The sequence below is a fragment of the Euprymna scolopes genome, chromosome 43, assembly GCF_053919585.1.
Source record: "Euprymna scolopes isolate OS-2025 chromosome 43, ASM5391958v1, whole genome shotgun sequence".
NCBI lineage: Eukaryota > Metazoa > Mollusca > Cephalopoda > Sepiida > Sepiolidae > Euprymna > Euprymna scolopes.
The window spans coordinates 35290211-35315210 of NC_136524.1; the positions used below are offsets into that span (position 1 = coordinate 35290211).

Sequence of the window (25000 nt, forward strand, 5' to 3'; positions counted from 1 at the left end):
ACGGACCTTTAGAAAACAGGGGGGGGGGTCATTACAAAACCTTACCGAAAACGCCATTTTATGACGTTCACATTTTTATCACTTTATTTGCTTAAAACTCTTAAAATATATAATGTACATTCATATTTATTAATTCATTTGAAAGTATATTCATTTCCGAACAAAACAGTTGTAATTTGATGACTTGAAGTGCTTTGGTTTAAAAAATATGGCTATTTTAGTAGAACTACCTTGAAATCTGTGATTATCCAAAGCGTTTTTTCGTCTGTGTGTATTACTATTACAAGGACCCGTGACTCAGTGGATATAAGTGCAATGCTTTTATGATTCAACCGACAGATCAATTTTTTTTTTTATTAATGTTTTAAGCAAAACAATATTACATACTTAATTGTCATGCTGAAAATAGTAATATATCCAAAAATTACGAAAACTCATAGAATAGAAATTTATTTCAAGTTAAAAGTAATTTTTACGGAAAATTGAATAAATCACATTTTCTTAGACATTATAAAGTAGGCAGTAGGAGACTATACACAGGGGACATAACTCTGAAAAGAATATTGTAGATTACTTGTCATGGCTGCAATATTCGTTGCCTATAGTGATAGACTTTTTCTCTTTTTCTTTTTTTTTTTTTTTTTTTTTTACTAAAAACATAATAGCAGTTATTCTACTTAATGAATTTTCATGATTTTTTTATATATATTACTATTTTCGACATAACAATTAAGTGCGTAATATTGTTTTTGCTTAAAACGATATTTAAAAACTCTATTTGTTGACTATAGCTTAACAAGCACCAGAAGTGCCAATTAATAATCAGTTTAAAGTGACAGTCTTTTGAAGGTTAAAAGTTCAATTCTCAGTGCCGGCGATACTAAAAACACAATACGAATTACGACTTCTATCTGCACATGGCTAACGAAATGAGAACAAGCTACTCCTGTGGATTAAATAAAGGACTTGTTTGAAAATGCGTGCAGATTCCAGATTTTAACAAGATGCACCTGAAGATCAAAGGTTACATCTGCTGAAACATTGCAAATAACAAAAATCTTCTTTGAATCAATAATTAAATCTCATAACATTTTTTGGTTGTGTCCAAAAAAATTCAGTATGCAAAATTAAAACCCCCGGAAGTGGACTTAGTTCACCTAACTATGGAATAGAAGTTGGTAAACTTGAAACGAAATACGAAACCATATAGAAAATAATTTATTTTGAAAAATCATTTTAGTTTTAACATTTAAAAAAAATAAACTGATTTTTTACATTTTTATAAAAAAAATTTTTTTTTTAACACTCATGTTATCACAAAAAAAAAACTAATGAAAATTTTTATTTACATGTCTATAAATGGTGCCCTTTTTTTTTTTTTTTTTTTTTTTTCAAATATGTCTTTCACAAGTTTTATCACAGAATTTTGTCATAATTTATGCAAGTTTTTTTTAACACTTGTGTTATGAAAAAAACAACTTATTTTAAACATTTATATAAAAAAGTTTCTTTAATATAAATGGAATTTTGCCATAAATAATGTACTAATTTTTTTATAAATAAAATATTTCCACATTAATATATTTTGAATATTAAAAAAAAGTTGTTTTTTTATTGTTTCATAATAAGTGGTTCCATATGGTTTCGTTTTTCGTTTCATGCTTAGTGATTTCCATACCATATTTAGGTAAACCCAGTCCACTTACGATGTCTTAACTTTGCGTACTGAAGTTTTGGACGTTACCCATTTTTTTTTTTTTATGAATAAGCTGTCTTAACGAAAGTTTCAGGAAAAATAAAAAAAACATTTAAAAAAAATTATATAACATTCAGTTTTTTAGATTTTCAGATTAAACTTACATAATATTTTCAAAGATGTGACCACGTTTCTCTATTCACAATTTGCACTAACCATGCAGCACACATAGGCTATATATCTCTCTCCAGAGAGTGGGGAGGGGGTGGACTATCCTCTGGAGTTTAATACCACCGACAAAACGAAGAGGTCTTCTATGAATAAGCTGTCTTAATGAAAGTTTAAAAAAAAAAAAATTTTTTTTTTAGTCTCTATATATAATAAAATGGTAAAACTTTTTCCCCTGCTACTTTCAACAATATAGGATTATAAGTAAACACTTCCCATGCAAGTCGTTGTTTCTAGCCACCAATATATACATTTTGTCTTTCTGTTTTTCTTTTTTTTTTTTTTTTTTCCTCTGTTGGACATGCTCTCTAAAATACGCAATCCCTCTAAGAGAGTAAACGAGGCTTTCACACCAATGTAAATCTCTCTCCTCTTCTGTAACCGAAACTCTCCACTTCCTTTTTTTGGGGGGAGGGGAGGGGTAACTTTTTTGTATGTAGCCAATTCAGTATTTGCCTTTCACCGTATTACTATTTCATACATACTACATTGTGATTACAGATTCAGTTAATGAATGCTCCCTTATTTTTAATCGGTCATTTGAATAAGTTTCACCCAGACCTACAAACTCACTATACATATTACGATTGCATACGCTTTATTTTATGAATAGCAGATCATCACAAAAACAAACACCTCAGCTTGCACCAACATGGCCGACTTTGTATACAACTAGCATTAAAACAAACTGTATGCTGCCATATCGTCATCATACATTGACTTCTTTAATTCTTTAAATTCGATTTCACAGTACTTTTAGAATAGCTTACAAAATATTCCTTGGCCATAGGCCAACAATATACATACACAAACATTCCACTTCTAAACACAAACATGTAATAAAAACACACACACATATATGTATGTATATATATATATATATATATATATATATATATATAAACATTATTTGGCTTTGTAAGTTTCAAATTAAATTAACAAAATATTTTCAAAGATGTGACCAGGTTTCTCTTGCTATAAGCCAACAAGATGTTATTTGATTTTGGAAAAAAATTATTTTGAAATGGTTAAATTAAGAATTATTTGCGCTGGGTGACATCAGATTAATCGTCAATCTCATTTACAGGGTAGAACAATAAAATTTTTGCATTGGAAAAGACTACATGATTCCATTTCTGTTTGATAGAAACCAATTTTTTTTTTTTTTTTTTTCTTGCAGACTATCTACTATTAGCCAGTTGTATACAAATCCTAAGAGCAATAAGAGTCTTCTATCATGTCTGAAAGTGGCACAACGTTCAATGAGCGAGATCGGTAATGCTCCACTGTACATGCTCTCTACCGATCCAAGTTATGACAACAGGACCATTGCCATCACCCTCAAAATGCAAAATACAGATGGTTCAATGCTTGAAGCTCAACAAAGTTTCCGGCCATGGTTATGGCTTTTAGTATAGGTTCAAATGAGGATCACATCATGCCACCTCACATCCTCAAAGTAGGCTTGAAAGTCAACACCAAAGTGTACCTGAATGTGCTGGAGAGTATGATCTCCTGATGCAATCAGGTGGCTGCTGGCAGAGCCTGGTTGTGGCAGCAGGACTTGACACCAACCCACAAGTCCAAAGAGACTCTGGCTTGGCTTCGGAAGGAGTGATACGACTTTGTACCCTTCTTTCACTGGCCTCTTCCTCCCCCAACCTAAACTTGCTGGGTTACTTCATTTGGTCATATGTTGAGAACATCACCAACATGACTTCCTACAACACCAAAAGCCAGCCTGATCGCCTCCATCTGAGTATTTGCCGAGTGTGGAAAAGGCATGCTTCCAGTTCCGGACCTATATCGAGTCGCTGACTGAGGCTGAAGGTGGCTAAATTGAGTAGATATCAGCTCTACTAAATTATCAAGTTACCTGAATTTTTTTCAATAAGCTTTAAAATAAAGCTGTAGTGTTTTCTTTAGGGCGACAATTTTACTGTCCCACCCTGTATTAATGTGTGTGAAAACTATTGACAGATGTGAAACGCTTTAGCATATTATTATTGTTCTTCTTCTGGAGATAATTATGGCATTCATTTCTTATTTTCAGTATTGACCCAGCAGAAATGGCTAGCATGAAGCAAAAAGTGCAGATCATGGAAAGGGAATTGAAAAACAATGTGCTGAAACTTAACACTTCGGAAAAAAAGAGGGAGAAATTTGAAGGCAGGATCAAACAATATGAAGAAAAGGTGAGGGTTTTTTTATTACGATTCCTTTGGAGTTTCATTTTTATGTGCTTACCAGAAAGTTGGATGATTTTGAAGAGCAGGAAAAATCAAGGTCACTCACACAGCATAATCTATACAAAGGTCATTGTGCTTTTGGATTCACACTGGATGAGAGTACAGAAGACTAAACTCAAGGATAGCTTCTTTTCTATCAGTAAATGTCTGGGTACTCTGAAGTCTCATTTTTATTTAGCCTGTTTGGAATCCAGGGGATTGAACACTAGTAGTGGGTTCTCATTCAGGTTTGGTCTATCTGATAACTGACGGATAATGAAGGTCATTAGGTATCCTTGGTATAAAGGCAAGTTTACAGTGCTTTTCTGGTTAGAAATTTAGTAGTAGTAGCTCCTTATAGGCTTCTCTATTAGCACCCGCTAAATGTCTGCATATTCTCGAGTGCTATGGTTAGCTTATTTTGAATCCAGGGGATTGAACGCTGGTAGTGAGCTCTTTCAGGTTTAACCTGTCTGATAACCGACAGATAATGAAGGTTGTTAAGTATCCTTGGTAGAGGCAAGGTCAAAGTGCTTTTCTGATCGGCATCTTTCCATGTGATAATACAGGAGACTGAACTCAGTAGTAGCTCCTCGGAGACTTCTCCATCAGCACTTGCTAAATGTCTGCATATTCTCGAGTGCCATATTGTGTATGGATGTGTATCCTTTGAGGTATTTCCAACGTGGATGACTGGGTCCATCACTGCCTTGCAAATGTTTCGGTTTAAGGTTCCATTATTTTTGCCTCTGAATTTATCACCAGCCGTTAAAAAAACAAAAACTTTCTTTTGAAGTGATTCTCTACCTTTTTATTATAGTGCAACTTTATAATGTCTAAACACTTGCTTTTAACTTTCCCTTGGCCTGCCAATCCTCCTGCGATCCAAAATATCCATGCTTCTGCAATGGTTTATCCAGGAGGATGAATATTCTGCATGATCATACCAGCATAGCTAGTTAGTCTTTAGGATAACCTCTGTGCTGGATAAATGTGGTGATGTCAGCAAATTCTGTGTTTTGATTTGGTCAGATTTCACATTGCAGACTTGTCAGCTTCAGTAACGGCTCTGGTCTCCAAAAGAAATAAGGTTAAACACTAAAGTAAGAATCTACGAGGCCCTCGTCTGCACCATTCTCCTTTATGGCTGCAAGACTTGGCCTATGCAGGTAAATGACCTACCGTAAACTGGAGGTATTTGACTATAACTGCCTTCACATCGTTCGTGTCCACTGGCAACAGTTTATCCCCAACAGTACAATTTGCACTATCTCTGCTTACCAGACGTCTTCCTTAGTTTGCCCATGCTCTTCGACACCCAGCTGACTTCATCCATGAAGTCATCGACACAGCATCACTACCAGGCTAGAAAAAATGCCCAACTTAAAACCTGTGGCCAACTTAAAACCTGGCTTAGCACAGTGAAACAGGATGCTGAACTGATTCTGGGCCCTCACCTTTAGGGGGGAGGGGGTTGTAATAAAATTCAATTTTCACTAATTATCTTCGAAAACTGTTTTCATTAAATTAATTTACTTTATCGTTTATCATAATTTTTGGATATTTTCATTACTGTGACACAAGTAGTTCTACTTGAAATTCAAATATTTCAGTTTTTAAATTTAGCTCTAATAACAAACACAAAGTATCTTAACTGTTAGCAGAATTTTCCGCTATTCTAGCTCTGTGGAAATGTTTTTTTTTATATTATCTTTATGATTGTAATTTTTTTTTTTTTATCCATTTAGGCTCAGAATGAAATTCAGCAATATGAAGAATTAAACCTTGCACTGAAAAACTTGAATAACGAAAAAGCTTTACTTGTTGAGAAAAGCAACAAAGCTTGCGAAGCTCTCCAAGCAACGCAAACCGAATGTGCCTCACTTAAAAATCAACTTGAAGATAAAGAATTGCGTAATAAGGTATGTCGTTTTTGTTTTTTGTTTTTCTTAAAAAAAAAATTTTTTAAGGGTGATTCCACTTTTTTTTTTTTCTTTTAAAATGAGAAAAGGATTCCTTCCACCTCCCTTAAGACCGATGTGGACCAAAAGATTTAGGGTTAGTGATAGGATTAAGGAAAAATGGAAGTTTTGTGGTGAGATAAACCTCTTTTTTTTTCTTTTTTTTTTTATTACTAACCTTTCATTGTGACCCCCCCCCCCACACACACACACACACTATCCCAACTGAATAAAAGAAGCTCAATACGCAAGAGAGTAGAGCTTATTATAAAAGAAAAAAAATTAAAACTGAGTTGAACTTTACAATCAAAATTTATTGTTCAACTGAATACTCCAAAAAACAATTTAAAAAGACCTTATTCCCCGGAGTTTCAAAGAATGCTATTCTTGCTATTCTTATCAGAGGACAGAAAGAAATTCTGTTGTAAAGTTCAAATTAGTTTTAATTTTCTTTCTCTTATATATATACTAGCAGATCACCTGCCATTTCCCGGGATTTAATAAGAATCAACAAATGTATCACACAATTAGCAAACAAGTGCATTTATTATTGACAATGTACATTAAATTACGATTGTGTGTGTGTGTGTATATATCTTGTTTATAATAAGAGGCGCAATTTTTCCCCTGGACGAAACTACCGTAGGTTGACAACAACAGATGGCACATAAAAAAATTGTTTACGCCATTATCCATTACGTTATCTAGCTACGGAACACAATTACATACACATTATTTCGTAATATTAAAACATTACATTTAGTTCGAGGAGCGCCATGTTCATCATCCTAACTTACAGGGGAAATAGCTAAAATTTCACCCTCACTTTACCAAGTCCTCTTACGACACCATTCTACACCAAGTGCTTTTATATTTTTTTCTACTTTTCCTGGGTGTTAGCCGTCATTAACTGACTACAGATTTCCTACACAATCACATATTCTTACCTCCCTACATCTGACAAATAATTATTTCTCCCTTTTGAAATATCCGGCCCAGCTGATTGGATGAGAAATATGCATTCTACAATTCCCCTATTAGGTTATTCCACCAATAAACAAACAGTTCTCAACTGTAAAACACACCGCCATTTTTCGGTATGTACACAATATTCTTACGTTTTATTTATAATTCACGGAATTATTCCACTTAGAAACTCAACTTTTATTGTTTATTTGTGAAAATATTACACTCCAAAAAATAAATCATTGCTGATCCAACGGACACCCGAAATCATAAACAGCTACGCGAAACTACTTCTGGTTATAGTCACTCAGAAGCAGGGACAATTAAAGATAGAGATGCTGAGAGTGAGAGAGATAGAGAAATAAGCTGTTTTATAATATTATTTGGGCCAATCAAGCGTTATAACTGTTAATTCACAACTAATTTTCATTTCTTTTTTGTGGGGGAGGGGGGTACATTATTTACACCATGTTTGCTTATTTTCGTTTTTGAAAACCTCCCTTTCAATCAGGCTATCGTTCCTTTCACCAACCACGCATGCGCGTTTAGCCGTCTTCCTTGAATTGCTTAAAATAGAATAAAACATGTCTTATACCAGCCACATCTTCGTAGACAAACGTATAAGAGCATTCGCTTCATAAGCTATGGGTTGAACATTCGCTCTCAGTCATCGGATCATACTCTTTTTTTTTTTTTTTTTCTTTTGAAATGTTTTAACATTTATGCAGGGTACTCTGTTTTCAATTTTGTTTTATCCATTTAACGTTTATTTGGTTTTTTCCTTTTATTTTTTTTATATTCCCTTTCCTTGCATTTTTACATGCTCATATTTTATTAAATTAAATTTTTCATTTTTCTTCATTTTCTTCGAGGAAAATTCATACAACAACTTTGTTTTAAAACCTTGAAGAAAGAATTCAATGACGCATCTCCATGATGGGAGTTGCTTTCACACCATCAATATTTGCAACAGAGAAATGAAACTTTTAGGCCATGAATGCATAAGTTCAGTTATCATAACAATGCAATTTGCAGTTTCCTCTGATCCATTCGGGTGTTGGAACATCACTTGTACAAAAAAAAAAATTTTTTTTAGTTAGATAATTACTTATATAATTACTCAATTAAAAATGATTCAGTCACAATTGAAAAATTTTTTGTTTTTGATAGGGATGAAGGTTAAATATTTTCTTTTTTTTCTGTAAATTTAGGAAGCTGAAAAAAACATGATGAATCTTTCTAAGAGAGTTGAAGAATTGGAAGAAAAACTTATGGTAAGATTTTCATTTATTTCATTTATTTATTTTTTTTTTTTTTCAGTTTCCTTGTCAGTTTGTTCAACCTACCAGATACCCCATTCCCCAGGTTGCTCCTATAATTACTGGAATGATGGAGATCTTCCTAAGATTCCAATTTCTTTTCATGTCAAATATAGGACCTTGGTATTTCATTATCTTTTCCTTCTCAGGTCTGTTTAAACCAGCATCATCGAAGACACTAACTTCTACTAAGGTTGCTTCTTTCTCTTTCTTGTTCCTTATCACTGTCAGGTTTTATGGCTCCATTTTCTAGATATATAGTTGTAGAAATTGCATAGTCATAGTGGATAGTATATGACTTATTTCCAACTGTTCTTTCTGGCATATGTTTCCAGGACTAACTGCTGCATTTGATGTGTGTGTATATATATATATATATATATATATATATATATATATATACACATATATAGTTTTGTGGTTAAATTTTAAATTCTGAAAAAAAAAAAACATATAGACACATATATTCGATTTAAGAATTTATTGCTTGACAAAAGGAATATATAGAAAGGACTATTTTAATTTCCTTAATCCATGGATTTTCAACAATGACTCGTATCATCAGAGGAAATGAAATGCAGTTAGGAAAATCTTCAGCTGCGAATGGACGCTATTTTGTTTTTTAGCACTATTATTGAAAATAGTTTTTTGAGTGGTTGTGGATAATTATAGGGAGAAAATTATACAAAAAGAGGAGTTGATACAACCTGGGTAATCCATTAGACCACAAAACTTATATATTGCTCGATTCTTAGATATTGAGCTTTTCCTTTTTGGCTAGGATCACCATGAAAGTATTACTTCAGTAATATCTATCAGGATTTTTCATCTGAATTTCTATCGGTGTCTTATCTCGCTTATATATACAAATGTAGGCAAATTTGGCCATATTTTATTAGGTTAAAAATATAGGTTCTTTTTTACCAATTGTCATAAATTTTAATCATAAAATAGTATTATAATCTTCAAAAGCCTGCAAATTTTCATGTAGTTTCGTCCTATAGAACCAAAGATATGAGCATTTCAATATTCAATTTTGCTACCAGTATAGATATATGCATAGATATACTACCTCTTTTGGCAATTTTATGGGTTCCAAATCTCAGCAACTATTGATCAGAATTTAACAAATGAAGGCTTGTTGAAAAAGTAATGACCTGAATTGTGTTGTGGGCTTTGTGACATTTGTCCTTAAGGTCACACATTAAGGGGATCATCCATCATCCAGAGCTTATTTTTGGCACATTTTTACAGCCATAAAATGTTTCAAACATAGTCATTTGTTTTCTTAGTTTTGCATATGAATTATTTCCCAAAACCTCTGGCCTTGATGGAGGGGAGACAAAAACTAGCTGCTATGGTTTCAATTGATCTGAAATAACAGCAAGGGGAGACTTGATTCCAAATGTTTCTCATGTTGTATCTCCCTTTTTTAGTTTTCATAAATAAAATAAAATTCACAGTGTATAAGGCTTATTTGATACTGGAGATATTCATAATCGTTCCCTATTTCCAAAAGAGGGGAGATATAACATATGAGAAATATTTGGAATCAAGTCTCCCCTTTCTCTTATTTCAGATCATTTGAAACCATAGCAGCAAGTTTTAGCACCCCCTCCCCATCAAGGACAGAGGTTTTGGGGAAATATATATATATATATATATATATATATATATATATATAATCTTGTTAGTCGACGTTCCAAAACCAGGAGATATATTTAATTCATACTCGTATTTTAATCTTTTTCTTTTCTTTTTTTTTATGAAGTACATTTTGCATGTGTTTCATTGAATAGCGACAGCCCACCGAACAACTCATCAGAAACATGTATATTCCTTAGAAAACAGTTGAAAAAAATTTTTTTTTTCCTTTGAATAAAAAAAGGATTTAGTAAGAAAGAAATGTTGATAAAAGGAAACAGAGGTATTTAGAAATTGCAGAAACATAAGTATAAAAGACGCTTATTTTAGTGTTTTATAGGAACCCGTCACAAAAAAAAATTTTTAAGCTCATGGGGGGGAATTCCATATTATGGCATATTTTATTTTTGAAAATGTTATATACACACACAGAGGAATTATCATCCTACACTGATGATTGCATAAGCATGAAACACTGTCTGTAGAGTATAAAAGAATAATTACTATTCAATTCTAATTATCAAGCCCCTTTAAGAATACTTAAGGATAGGCACTGTCTAACCTAAGAGGCAGTCAACTAGCGTTTATGCAACGTTCATGACTTCTATCGTTCAACACTTGGGATTGTCTCATGTCTGCACTTGAATTGAGCGTTTATTGATTATTAATTCTCTTCGTTCTCATGGCAATTGTTTGGTGGCCTAGAGGTAAAGGCTTAGCAAATGAAGTCTAGTGACTTTGTGGCTGGGTTCAAATCTCCTGTTTGACAGGAATTGTCACTGCTATGCTGATGATTGTGTATAAGCATGAAACATTAGTGTCTGTAGGTATAAAAAAAATTTATTTATATGTGTGTGTTTTTATATTAGCAGTAATATATTGCTACACAGTCATGACCATGTTTCAATCACTAGTTTTTAGAAAATAGACCTGTTCAGGCAGTCTTGTCTATATGAAAGCAAATTATTCAATATGTATAATCTCTCTCTCTCTCTCTCTCTCTCTCTCTCTCTCTCTCATCCGGATATAAGAGACTTTCAAATGCCAGGCGATTTGCAGTTCTCTTATATCAGGGTTACACTGTACATCCAAACAAGCTCTAATTTGGCGCCGGAGAAAATCCCTTATATCTGGGTTACACTATATATATATAATCTCAAATACTAAAAGGGGATGGCTAAGGCACTCATGTTAAAAATAAAGCTTACCAATGCCAAAATACATTTTTTTTTTTTTTTTTTTTTTTTTCTTCTTCTTAGAGAATAGTCGTATTACTCTCAGAAGAGAGTAATGCGCTTATACTCTCTGCAAAATATCTAAGAGTAATATTTTCCAAAATCAATATTCCCACTCTCATTGTGAAATTTCTTTATAAAACTATTGTGTTCTAGGATCAAGTGTTTCAAAGGGCAATATGTTCTGGTAGCAATGTATTCTAAGAATCTAAATTAATTGTAACAGAACACGGATGGCAGCAGCAGCCAACATATGCAAATACCAAGAGATGATGTCATGGCGAGGAAGAATGGATAGAAAAATTTTAAATAAAATAAGCATGAACCCTTGATGTTACAGAAGGGCATGGATATGTTACACGTGGGGGCTAAAAGTGATAGAAAAAATATGCCGTAAATGTGATCAGACAAAGAGTACCACATGTTCAACACAGCAGTCTTGTTAACACATTGGGTACGAAAAGACTTTAACAAGAGATAGGACATTATTCTGGAATGTCTGTTTCAACTAAAAAAAAAAGAAAAGTAGGTCGAATTCTTTCCTTGTGACTGTCTGCATGTGTAGGTCTAGCGTGTGGACATGTGTAATGACTAGGGCTGTGACAACAGAATATTCTTTTCGTTCTGTTGACTCTCGGGTATATATCCGACGCCGTTGGACACTTACTCAACCGAGAACCACATCCGTCTATATAAAAACATAAGGCATTAACGGATATATACTCAAGAGTCAAAACAATGAAAATAATATGTTGTCACAGCCCTGGTAATGACTACGTTACACTATGTAGAATTATATTTGACAACTTTATTCAGCATAAAATAATTCATAGATGATTGACATGCTGTCTATCAATCATTAACTCTAAATTAAAAAAAATATATATATTTAAAAAAATTTTTTTTTTTTTACTCGTATTCACCCCTTACAAGGCATAACACCACTTGGACGTAAGGGGCTACTATTTGGGGCCATGCCTGAGAAGGATTAACAAGATATTTGTTTATGTTACATTTAAACTTCTGCATATTAGTACAGCCAGAGCAGCAGGAAGGGAACTCCAAAGTCTAGCTGTTCGAGGGAAGAAACTATTAGAATAGAAAGCTTTCTGAAATTTAGGGACAACAACAGTGAAGGGGTAAGATCTTATTGCTAGGCAGGTTTGTCAGGGATATGTACGTCGAGAGATGGTACAAGTGAAACAAGTTCATCAGAACACACATTCCATTAAGATATTTGTAAAACAGGCACAGTGATGCAACATTGCAGCGATGGGGCTGGAGCTTAGTTGATAAAGTGGGACCGATTAGATTGACCACTCTTTTGTGGACTTTATCTAAGAGGGAGAGACTAGTGGTAGATGCACCAGCCCAGATGTGGCAACAATACATGGGCGAATGGTGGCCTTGTAAAGGTACAGGATACTCTCGGGCGTGAGTAGTCTTCTAGCTCGATAGAGGGAACCCACCTTCTTTGCAGCAGCCTCTATGTATTTGTTCCAGTTCATATTGCCACATGCCAAACATTTGAAAGTTAATTATATTCAAATATTTTCTAATTTGTCTAAAATAAAAGCTTATTTTATTTTATACAGAGTGTGAAGCAAAAAAATGAACTTTTGCTTGAAGAAAACAAACTGGTCCATGAAAGTCCTGTTACAATGGAAATCAACCGTGAGGAACGTCAAGAACCTGCTGGTGCCCCAAATGGAGATGTCCAACCAGAATCTCTTGCCTGTACTAAAGTAGCCCTCGTAGAACATGAAAGATTACTTGGTGAGAAACAGTCCGAAATCGTTAGACTTACATCGGAAATCAGAAACAAAGAAACAGAAACTAAAGCCAGACTTGATGAGAAAGAAAGTGAAATTCAGGCATTAACAACGTCTTTGAATGTCCAAGTTGGAGAATTTGAAAAACTTCGTGAAGAAATGCAGGTTTTTAAGAATAAGAATGATGTAAGTACTATTTTTTTTTTTTCTTTTTCTTTGAAAATTTATTTTTTTAACACTTGGACTTAATAACATTTTCATTTTTTTTTTTTTTTTTTTTTTTTTTTTTTGTGACTGCTTCTCTAACAATAACACTGCTTTTTTTTTTTTTTTTTTCTTTTTTTTTTTTTTTTCTTAATACCATTAATATTGCAAACAGACTAGGTTGGAGATTGAAGGGTTACATTTATTTTTGGCCAACAAAAAAAAATAAAAATTGAGGCTTTGACTGATATAGTGTCTTGTTAGAATTATATTTTATCTTCAAAATTCAACCTAAAAGAAAATTTTTTAGTTTTATAGAACAAAAAAAGAAAAGAATTCAACATGGATAAGTTTATACGAAAGTTAACACAAAACATCAACTGTGGCTTAAACTCAAGTTCATTATTTATACAAGGCGTATTCGCACAAAAGGTGCTTATTCCTTATTGAACGGAAGTTGAAATATTGAATTACAAGGAAAACGAATTGTATCTACTTAAGTGTCATGTTGAAATGAGTAACATATACAAAATTTACAAAAAACTATAAGGTAGAAAATTATTAATTGAAACCTTTTTAGAAGATAATTGCTAAATTGGCCTAAAATTTACAGAAAATAATTACCTCCCTTGTTACAATTCTTCTTTCTTTTTTTTCTTTTTAGCAAAATTCAATTTTCACTAATTTTTTTTCATTAATAATTAATTTTCTATCTTATTCTGTTTCAAAGTTTTTGGATATGTCCATTACTGTGATATGTCAATTATCATTGGTTTTTACTTAAAATTCAATTTTTTGAATTTTGCTTGAATAATAAATTATCAAATACTGTTTCTGAATTTTTGAGATGAGGATTGATAATTCATATTATTTGGATTCTTCAGGCTACTGTTCTCATCTTGAGTGTTATTTTCAGTTGCTGTAACCTCTGACCTCTTTTTTTAGATGTATCTTGTTAAACTTAGGAATCTTTCTGTTAAACTCGGGAATCTATATGGAATGTGCTATGCCACGGATCCTTGCGGTTTGCAATTACTCATGGCTGGAGGAAATTCTGTAAGTTACTCTTCTGAGGATGGAAAGTTCTATTCTCTGTGCTAGCGGCACTCAAAATACAATTGCAAATTACTTAGGACTTCTATCTGGTCATGGCTGATAAAACTATAGTATGCAACCCATATGGATTAAATAAAGGGTTCTCTGTTCAAAATTCCACGCAGATTCACAAATTACAGAGATTCCTGCATTCGACAGGATTATTGTTGAAGAACGTAGGTTACATCTACCGAAACGTTGTGAAAATAATACAAGATGAAAACGGTAGTCCAAATAATACATTAGATATGTCGTCATCATCTGAAGTGATGGGTGTTTGTCTTGAAAACCTTTAAAAGGAAAAATGATATTCATTTTTCTGATATCAAATTTAAAAAAAAAAATAAATATCTAGATGCATTTTTTTTTTTTTTTTTTTGTCACTCTAAACAATGTAAAAGTCTGTGATTAATTGACAGATTTATAGGCCATTCTAAATGGAGAGTAGTGCAGCAAGATATTTGCGCACATTACATTTAAATTTCTGCAGTGTTACTGCAGCTGAGGAAACTGGGATAATTCCCAAGGCACGTGCTAGAGGAAAGACTCTATTAGAGTAGAACGTTGTTCCGGAATCTGGGGACCTTCCCACAGTGAAGGGGTGGGATTTTGCTTCTAGTCTGGTTGATAAGAATTTACATTAAGGTTAAGTACTTGTAAAACAAGCATAGAGATGTCACGTTATATAATGGAACAAAAGTTGGAGCTGGCTTGGTGGTGAACAACCTTAATAGGACATTTTTCATCCTGTCCAAGAGGAAAAAACTAATGGTTGAAACATCAGCTATATGTATCAACAATACTCCATGCACCTTTTAATGTTCGCTGATCATAAAATATACTTAAATATATGTTAATTCATGCAGATTTTCTATTTATTATTAGTCAATTCTCTATTGATTATCATATTGTGCCTAATATATAGATTTCATAAATTGTAAGAAAAATGATTTGGGTGCCATCAGCTAGAATCGAACTCAAAACATTTATCTCTCTAACATTATTCGCTATCATATGACCTAAAGACGCATGGATATCAAAACTTTTAAAATTAACACAGTAAAACGTACAAATGTATATTTGTGCATGCGTGGAAGATGTACAGTAAGTCAACTGACGCCTGCCAAGTTCGAGTTTTTAAAACTTTTTACTTCCTTAGCAACTCTCTGTATCACCTAAAATCAAATTTGTTCCACATCTCTGAATCTCCTGAATATCCAGTTTCAAGTCTGTAGACCAAAAAGTGACAGTAGTTTGGTAGAGGTCATTCTGCGCATACATAGACAAGTTCACTTTTATAAAATATACGGATAAGGTACTGGAAGGTGTGAGCTTTCTAGCTCGATAGAGGGAGTCTACCTTTTTACATTAAGCTTAACATAAAGATGAATTTTTATAGATTGTAATCTCCATATTTTAAAACTGCCAACCTGCATACAATATTTAAATTCATAGTGATTTTGGCCAAAAATCAATGACCTGTACACAATATCATTTCATACAGTTATTTTTATTTTATTTTTTTTTCTAAGCGCTTGAAAACTAACAATATTAACTTTATCTTTCTAAAAAAAAAAATTTTTTTTTTAAACCTGAATGCTTTTTTGTAATTTTTAGAACATTTGTTTCCAGAAATTTAGTTGAACTATTTAAAAAAAAAAAAAAGTGCTATTATGCGAGGGAGGAATATAAATTATTAGAAATATTAATTAGAAATGTTTGTCAAAATACTTTTATCATATAATTGTAAAGAACAAGAAAATGAGATTTTAAAAAAAACTTAAAACTAATAATGACAATTAATTTGTCTATGACTTTAATTTTTTATTTATTGCTTACTGTTTTATTTTTATCAATAGAATCATATGGTCAAAGGTTTTTTTTTTTTTTTAAGGATATAACCTCCTTTTCAAGGTATCTTAATTTGCTATTGATCATAAAATAAATGATTAAGTAATCAAGTTATGAACAAAAATAAAACACCCGTTTTAAATTTACTTTTCCAATTTTTGTTTTGTTTTTTAGGATTGTACAAAAATTTATGGAAAAAAAAAAAATGAATTTATTCCTCCACTACAATTGCAAATTATCCATGAAACTTGGCCTTTTTGGCCAAGATCAAAGTGTAGTATCTGTTCTTCAGATGTGGCACTTCCATTTCTCGTTCACTTTCAGTGGAGGAGAAATCCTTCACGAGTGAGACAATTTTTATTTTTGTACCTTTTCTCCACGTTAAAAAAAAAAAAAACGACCCTGGTGTCTAACTCTGTCCTGTGGGGAGGCATTGTAAATAGGTACAATTACAAATTATCCTTTTATCAACTTACGTTCCACCAATCACGGTCCTGGACATGACCTTAAACTATATCTGATGGTGAGGCCTCAACTTGCAGGCTTTGGGGAGTGTAAAAAAAAAACAAATATATTCTATTAAAAAGTTTTTCTACAAAATCACTGGATTTGGCATTAAATAACCTGAAAAGGGTTTTAATGACATAAAACAACCAACCAATCCACTAATCACTGCATTGTGATACCTTCGTACTGCTACAGCATTCTGAAAACTATCTATATAAAATGCTTATTAATGTTGGGACGATTAATCGAAATTGGGAATTGGAAAAATCAGAATTGAGGCGAGGGGTATGAAAAAAATTTTGTCTATTTTCTGATACCAAAAACTGTTCCTTAAATTATATTTTTTATTTTTTAAATTTGGTTTTAAAAAAATCTTCCACTGCTGGTAGTAATAATAAAATAACTATTTATGGATTTAAACTTCCAGTAAAACTAAACTAAAATATATAGATAACCTCCTCACAAGGTTTTTACGTTTGAGAAAATATATGCACGTTTAAGATGTGTTTTTACGGTAATCGGGACAACATAACCATTTGGTAGTTTTAACATTTAGAGATTTATAAAGAATCAGAATCGGTAATTGTATTGGAATTGGAAAAAATATTGGAATCGTCCCATCACTAACTTGTATATAATGTATAGTGCATATTATGCTTAATAACATGCATTATATATTATTTATAAATATCATTTAGATTAAATTTTTTAAATATTATTTAAAAAAAATTTAAATATTATTTTTAAAAAATTTTTTAAATATTATTTTTAAAAAATTTTTTAAATATTATTTTTAAAAAATTTTTTAAATATTATTTTAAAAAAATTTTTTAAATATTATTTTAAAAAATTTTTTTAAATATTATTTTTAAAAAATTTTTTAAATATTTTAAAAAAGATTTTTAAATATTATTTTAAAAAATTTTTTTAAATATTATTTTAAAAAATTTTTTAAATATCATTTAGATTAAATTTTTTAAATATTAAAAATTTTTTTTAGATTTCATTTAGATTAAATTCTAACTAAATTATTCTAAAATGTTTGTAATATGTTTATTGAAATGAAAGCAATTTGTTTGTAAATAATAACAGGACACTTCATGGTGCAACTGTTTTTGATTTCAGAATATATTTTATTTTTATCTTATAAGAAATCAAATCAACTAGACTTGAAAATGCATTCTGAGGTTAAGAAGATAAATGAAAATGTTTTCCTTATCTAAATTGATAAGTATTAAATAAACCAAAGACATAGTTAGGATGAATATTAAATTTGTTTATTACTCCACATATTATAGTCCCTTAGATACTTGCTTCTCGATGAGTACCCTGTCTGTTTTTAATGTGGGGTTATAATCCAACTTCCAAAAAGGGTAAAGAATTCCCTTCACTGCTCAAGGGGTGGTCAATGTGTAATATCTCTTCTAATACTACACTTCATCTGTTGTCAGATATGGACCATAATGTTCTATGTATTTTGAAATATGGTTAGTGTAATTCTCTTAAATCTTTGAAAATGAAACATTTGTCTACAGGCCTCCAGTCGTTGCTTATCAGCTGTGCCACGAGGTGGCCTGCAATAATTTTCTTTATTTTTTACTGTTTTATTTTTTATTAATATTGTCAGTTTTTTTTTTTGTTATTTTTTTTAGTTTTTTTATTTCGAGGGTATAACCTTTTCAAGTTTTTTTTCCCCCCAATTCCTATATAGATTAAAAAAAAGAAAAAATCTGATTCTAATTATTCATCTCAGCACTAATATAAGCATTTATATAGATAGTTTGTAGAATTCTGTAGCAATATGAAGGTATGATCACGCAGTGATTAGTGGAAGATAAGTTGATAAAAGTTTAATGCGATGCGGTAAATTCAATAAAATTTCAATGTTTCTAATGTGGAATAGTTGAATTGGAAGAAATTTTGTTTCTGTGAAATCAAAAAATTATTTGATCAGATTCAATGGCTTTTGATTTGATTTATATTTTTAAAATATTAAAATATGCATATACTCTTTTTTTTTTGTTTTTGTTTTTTTTTTCTTACAAGTAGAATTGCTTAATTTTGATTGCTTTTAGGAATTAAGAAAAAAGAATTGGAAAGCAATGGAGGCTGTAGAAAATGCTGAAAAATCTGCCATGGAGAAGATAAATAGTGCAGTTAAAAATGCCAGGGTAAATAAAGATTTTATAGGTTCGCTACATTGTTGCAAACTATTCCTGAAACCGTTTTCTTGAGGTGGATGAGACTTAAACTAAGCCTTTATATATTTTAGATTGATTTATATTTTAAAGACTCTTCAACATTCATTCATTTGAAGAGATATACCAATATCAAACCAGTTTGCAACATTGTAGTGGATGAAGGGAGGTGTGTGTGTTTTTTAATATTTTATTTAATTTGACTGAAGTTGGATATATCTGACAAAGGTTAAAGTTTCAACCATAGATGTTCAAGGATATGTGGGGACACTTTGATGAATGCCTCATCAGTAGATGTGATCCTGATCCCTAAGATTTTTATCTTTAAAATTATCTCAAAGATAATGTGTATCTTAAAAAAAAAAAAAAATCCCCAGACTGTTTCTGAACTTATGAGGGCCATAACCAAAATCTGAAGAGGAAAGTGTGCCCTAGTTATTTATTGACCATTGTGCACATCGTATCCAGGTGTCCATATCATGAGCGTTGATTTTTATTTAAATAAAAAATTACAATTATAACAACTTTTAACAAAAAAAAACAATATTTTACAATTTTTTCTTTTCTTTATTTTTTGTTTTGGCATGAAGCCAAAATAGTTTCTAGGAGAAAGGGGGGGGTTTGGTTCTCATGCATTTTTGCCCTATACTTTTGGACTTACCCTAAGCTAGACACTCACCAAAATACCGCATTCACTTTATGGCCTGATCCTACTTTTAAAAAATAGAAAAAGTCTGCAACTGGTTTGGATAAAATGTTATTGAACAAGAATAAAACGAATGACTGTTGGGCAGTCAAGGCTAAACGTTGGTAGACATGTTTAACATCTGTTGATGTTTATTTTCCACCAAAGATGAAAAAAAAGAAACAAGTCTGCAGACTGCTCCACGGCTGGAGAGAGAGCCATCACAACAACAGTAAAAGCAGTTATAATAGAGGAGTTTGTTAGTTTACAATTTTGCATGTCATATGCAAGTATACATATTGAATTAGAATAAAACAAATCACCAAATGCTGGACATGTCCAACGTGGGATAAAGTTTACCGTCCACCATGTTTAGTTATGAATCTCCAGCATCTTTTTTTTTTTTTTTTTTTTTTTTACATGATATACAGGGGATACTTTGGTGAGTGTCACATCAATAGATGTGATTCTAAATGGCCTTCACATTCACCGGACCATAGCTCCCCAGATTTTTATCTGTGGAGTTTACCTTAAAAATAATGTCTATTAAAACAATATTTAGACGATTCCATCTTGTTAAAATAAGTCGTGTCCAGGTATACTCCATGGCATGATCCTACTTTAAAAATTCCAGTGGCTTAAAAAAATTTTTTTTACAAAATGAAAGTGTACATTAGCATATCGTTGAAAAGCGATAAAACAGCGCTAGATATTCATGCCTGAAATTTGGCAGGCAAGTCAGGCATGAACAGAAGTTAATTTATTCTTGTCCAGAATTCTCCCTGTATTGAAAAAAAAAAAAAAAAGAAAAATTTGTATAATGTACATGCCTGTGAGGAAATGGAAAGATCATATTCCAAAAATCATATAAATTGATAAGTAGTTTCATTTTTACGTACAAAAAAAAAAATCTAATTTTATGAGTAAGCAAAAACGGACCGTCTCACCCCACAACATTTTGGGAAAAAATCCCAAGAAACAAAGGGAGATAAACCATTATTCATACTTGCTGGATTTTTATCGTAATGCTTATGAATTCCCATTAATCGCTAAAAATGATTTTCTTTATAAAAATAAAACTATTTGATCAATTTACCCGATTTTTTGGAATATATTTTTGTTTTACCACTGGTGTATATATCAGATAGACTTTTCTTTGTATTTTTAATATAGGAGGAATTCTGGCCAAGAACTGTTAATTTGTATAAAATATAGCTACATTGCATAAAAGATCGTAACTTAATGATTGCATGTATGCATTTAATTTGGATCACACCGTATTAAGCTGTCATATTTATCACCTGCCTAATTGCTAAAATATACGGCATAATCATATTGACACACCGGTTTCTGTTGGATCACCAAAGTTAAGCAACATTGAACCTGGTCACTATTAAATGGGTGACTATTTGGGACTTCTAGGTGCTGCATGTGCTCTCCGCTTATCTCAGCATTGTTTCCAATCATCCTGGAGTTCTTCTTGCCACTGGACTCAGTGCCGATTCAGAAGAGGTGTAGTTGGCGATTGTGCAACCTTTGCCTCACAATTACACGTGCAGCTGCCCCTACAGGGGGTATCCATTGTCACTTGAGACTGAATGGAGCCATCGAATTACTAGAAAACGGCGCTATTAAACCTGACATATTGATATGAAACGAGGGGAAAGAAACAACTTTAGAAGTCAGTGTCCCCAATGTGGCTGGGTTAAACAGAGCTCGGAGGGAAAAGATAACAAAATACCAATATCTTATGTATGACATAAAAAGAAACTGGAATTTTAGGAAGATTTCCATCATGCTAGTAACCAGATTTATGGAAAATTTCAAAAGCTACCTGGCAAATATACTCAGAAAACCAAGTGCAAAAGGGATACAAATAATTGCCCTTAAGGTGACAGTTAGAATCTTAAAAAGATAAAATGTCTGAGATAGTGGGTAATTGTCTGATGTCCGGTAGGATGCCTCATCCTTAACTAGAACAAAATAATAAAAAAAAATTTTTTAGCAAGTGATTACCTGTGGTTTGATATAAAATAGAAATATTGTTGAACGAATCCTAGAAAAATTGCAATGAATTGATTTTTCTATTTTGTCTACAAAGTTGACCTGTAATTTTAACTAATCATTACTAACTGAACTAATCATTACTAACTGAACTAATCATTACTAACTGAACTAATCATTACTAACTGAACTAATCATTACTAACTGAACTAATCATTACTAATTGAACTAATCATTACTAACTGAACTAATCATTACTAACTGAACTAATCATTACTAACTGAACTAATCATTACTAATTGAACTGATTCACTAACTGAACTGATTCACTAATATTTTATTCATTGAAATTATTTTATTCTTTTATCCTCTCTAGTGTCTAGCAAACAAAACTGTTGCATGACTTTTTCTTTCTTTTTTCTTTCTTTTTAACCATTATTAAGCCATAGTCATAAAACCGTTAACAATAGACAGAGCTAATTAGGGAATGCATAAAACTTAAGAAAATCGCGATAGTTAGACAATACAGAACTCTGAAAATGTGACAGTGATAAATGTTCATTCACACAATTTTGTGGTAGCATGTTCAGGACTGCAGAGCACAATGTGAAAGGAGATCGCCGGTACATTTCTGAGCAAACATTGGTGTGATTATGCGGAGGGTCTAATGTGAATGTATATCGTTGCAGGTTTGATCTGTTCAGCTGCAGCACAGGGCAGTATTTAAGCATTACAGTAGGGGCAAGAACCATGAAATAATCTGTAGGCAACAAAAGCAACTGTTACGTTCTGGCAAGTAGATGGCAGATCTAAGCAGATCATATACTCTAGAGGAAACAAGGTCGCAACAGGGAATATGTAGTATATATCTGATAGCACGATGCTGTAGATGCTCAAGAGAATCGGAGAACACCCAGCCAACTCTGACAAACATTAGGGACCTATATTACAGCAAAAATATATCAATACTTGCAAATAGCAACCTAACACTGTTGAGATGGATAGATGAATTATGTAGTGCAGCATCTCTTCCCAGCTGGCTATAACAAGATCATTTTCAAATCTAATGTAAACGAGTTCTTTTGGAGTTGTCTTCTTAATTAATCAAATCCTGAGCTCCGCCATTACCGATCATCACTGCATTGTCTCACAGTTACCCTGACCCTCAACCTTTATTCTAGAGTGGCTCTTGAGGGTGGTGTAAAAAAAAAAAAAAAAAAATCTGTATACCTGTAAAGTGTGGACATTTATCGCACTAATGATAAATTTATATTAACAATGCAATAGCTTTCTATCATATTGACAAGAAAATTCTTGCAGTTTCTAATTTTTACATTTAGATGAACATATTTTAACTCGAACAAAAATTTATTGATCGGAAGGAGCACCATCAAAATCAGCATTTTTACCAATGTAAAACAAATGTATTTATGCCAGTAACATAAAAATCTTGTGATCTTGTGGTGATGAAGTAGCTGAAGGCGTTTTTTATATCGCTTAGGTTTTTGAAGCATTTCTCATGGAGAAAGTTGAGATGCTTGAAAAAGTGGTAGTTGGTAGGTGAGAGGTCTGGAGAGTACGGCGGATGAAGCAGTTTCATAGCCCAATTCGTTCAACTTTTGCAGGGTTGGTTTAGCAATATGCAGTTGGGCATTGTCATGAAGGAGAATTGGGCCTTTTTATGTTGTTGCTGGGTGTTATTGTCAAAGTTTCTGATGTATTTTATCCATTTGTTGACAGTACTTCACCGTTGTAATGGTTTCATCTACATTTAACAATGGATGAGGCCAGTCACAGGTCACGAAACAGTCGGCATGACTTTTTTGTGCAACTTTGGCTTCAGAAATTGTTGTGGAGCTTTGTCGGTGTCTAACCACTGAGCTAAGCATCGCTGGTTGTTGTAAAGAACCTACTTTTCATCACAAGTCACAATCTGGTTGAGAAATGGGTCGTTATTGTTGTATAAAAGAAGTGTTTTGTCATTTTATTCGTGAGGCACCCATTTGTCAAGTTTTTTTGTCTTTCCAATCTCAAGTGGCTGGAAATTGTCGTATGTTATGTTTAATTCAGAAGCAAATTCTTGAACAGTTGTGCGTGGTTTGGCTTCAACTATAGTTCTTAATTGATTGTTATCAACATCCAAGGGTCGACCACTACACTCATCTTCAAGATCCTTGTCACTGCTACGAAATTTCTTAAACCACCATGGTGCTGTGTGTTCAGTAATGGTTCCTGAGCCAAATGTTTCATTGATATCGTGGGCTTTTTCAGCAGCTTGAATTGAAATAAGAAAATTGTGTAAATTTGCTGTTTTTAATTTTGTATTCAACAAATCTGAAAAGAAGACATAAAACGATTTTAAAACGATCATAATTTAAATGATTAGATAGTGAAAAACGCTCTTTAAAATAATATATTAAGTAAAGGTATTATAATGAGAATTTATTTGAAAATACATCATTTGAAATCAAAGTTTAAAAATTCCGCAAGAACCTTGTCAACATAATATACTGATCTAGTGAATGCCATCAGCATCATAATATTAACTAATTTGCATATTGCTTAGCAAAAGAACATCTCAGTAATTAAATATTCGTTTTACTATTACATACGGTTTTATTCGCGGATAGATTTTTCCTTACATTAAAACCAGACTTCGTCTCTTTTGTTCAAGGTTGGGATAGGACATTCTACCAGATGCCAAGCGTTCACCTTCTATTGCATATATTCCAAACAAGAAATCCTTTTAAGATTCTAATTGCCCCTTTAAGTGCAATTGTTTGAATTTCTCTTGCGCTTGGTTCACCGGGTTTGTTTGCCAAGTAGTTTTTGAAAATCTTTTTCAGGAGTTCAAGTGCTCTTATGATTACTGGTAAGATAGCATGCAGCTCATACGAGAGATCCATTGCTCTTTCTACTTCTCCAAACACTTTCTCGCACCCGAGACTATTCTTTATCTCTACAAATCTAATATCAGACCATATATGGAGTACTGTTGTCATGTTTGGGCTGGTGAATCTCTATCCCATCTGAGGGTTCTTGATAAATTGCAAAAACATATCTGTAATTTGATTAACCCACTCTCCACCCTTCTTTAAAACCTCTCTCCCAGATGTGATGTTGCTAGTCTGTCTTTTCTATAAATGCTAGAATTGTCTGTCTGATCTAGTTCTTGCTTCTTTTGTTCCAGCTAGTTTGACTGGATTCTCTAGTGGTCTTTGCTATTTTGATAGCTTACTGCAGTGCAGCTTCCTATTCTAGTAGTTTCTTTCCAAGAACTTCAAGCTCGTGAAATTCTTCCTGTTGACTGATTTCCTCCTACCTGTAACCCCGGTCCTTTCCAGACTAAGGTCAATAGGCATCTCCTGTCTTTTCGATAATCATCTTTCATTCTTATTAGCTCTTTA

General features: G+C 32.4%; 1 protein-coding gene across 7 annotated transcripts in view; it reads left to right on the forward strand.

The window, feature by feature from the left end:
* LOC145268281 (uncharacterized) overlaps positions 1-25000 on the forward strand; it is a 106615-nt gene that overhangs the window by 38514 nt on the left and 43101 nt on the right. For 6 of the 7 annotated variants that reach the window (XM_080123682.1, XM_080123679.1, XM_080123683.1 and 3 more), the window contains exons 7-11: positions 3978-4119; positions 5901-6074; positions 8291-8353; positions 12873-13235; positions 18782-18877. In XM_080123682.1, coding sequence (XP_079979808.1) covers positions 3978-4119; positions 5901-6074; positions 8291-8353; positions 12873-13235; positions 18782-18877 — 838 coding nt within the window. The remainder of the gene's footprint in view (positions 1-3977; positions 4120-5900; positions 6075-8290; positions 8354-12872; positions 13236-18781; positions 18878-25000) is intronic. The other variant, XM_080123684.1, reaches the window with a different exon arrangement.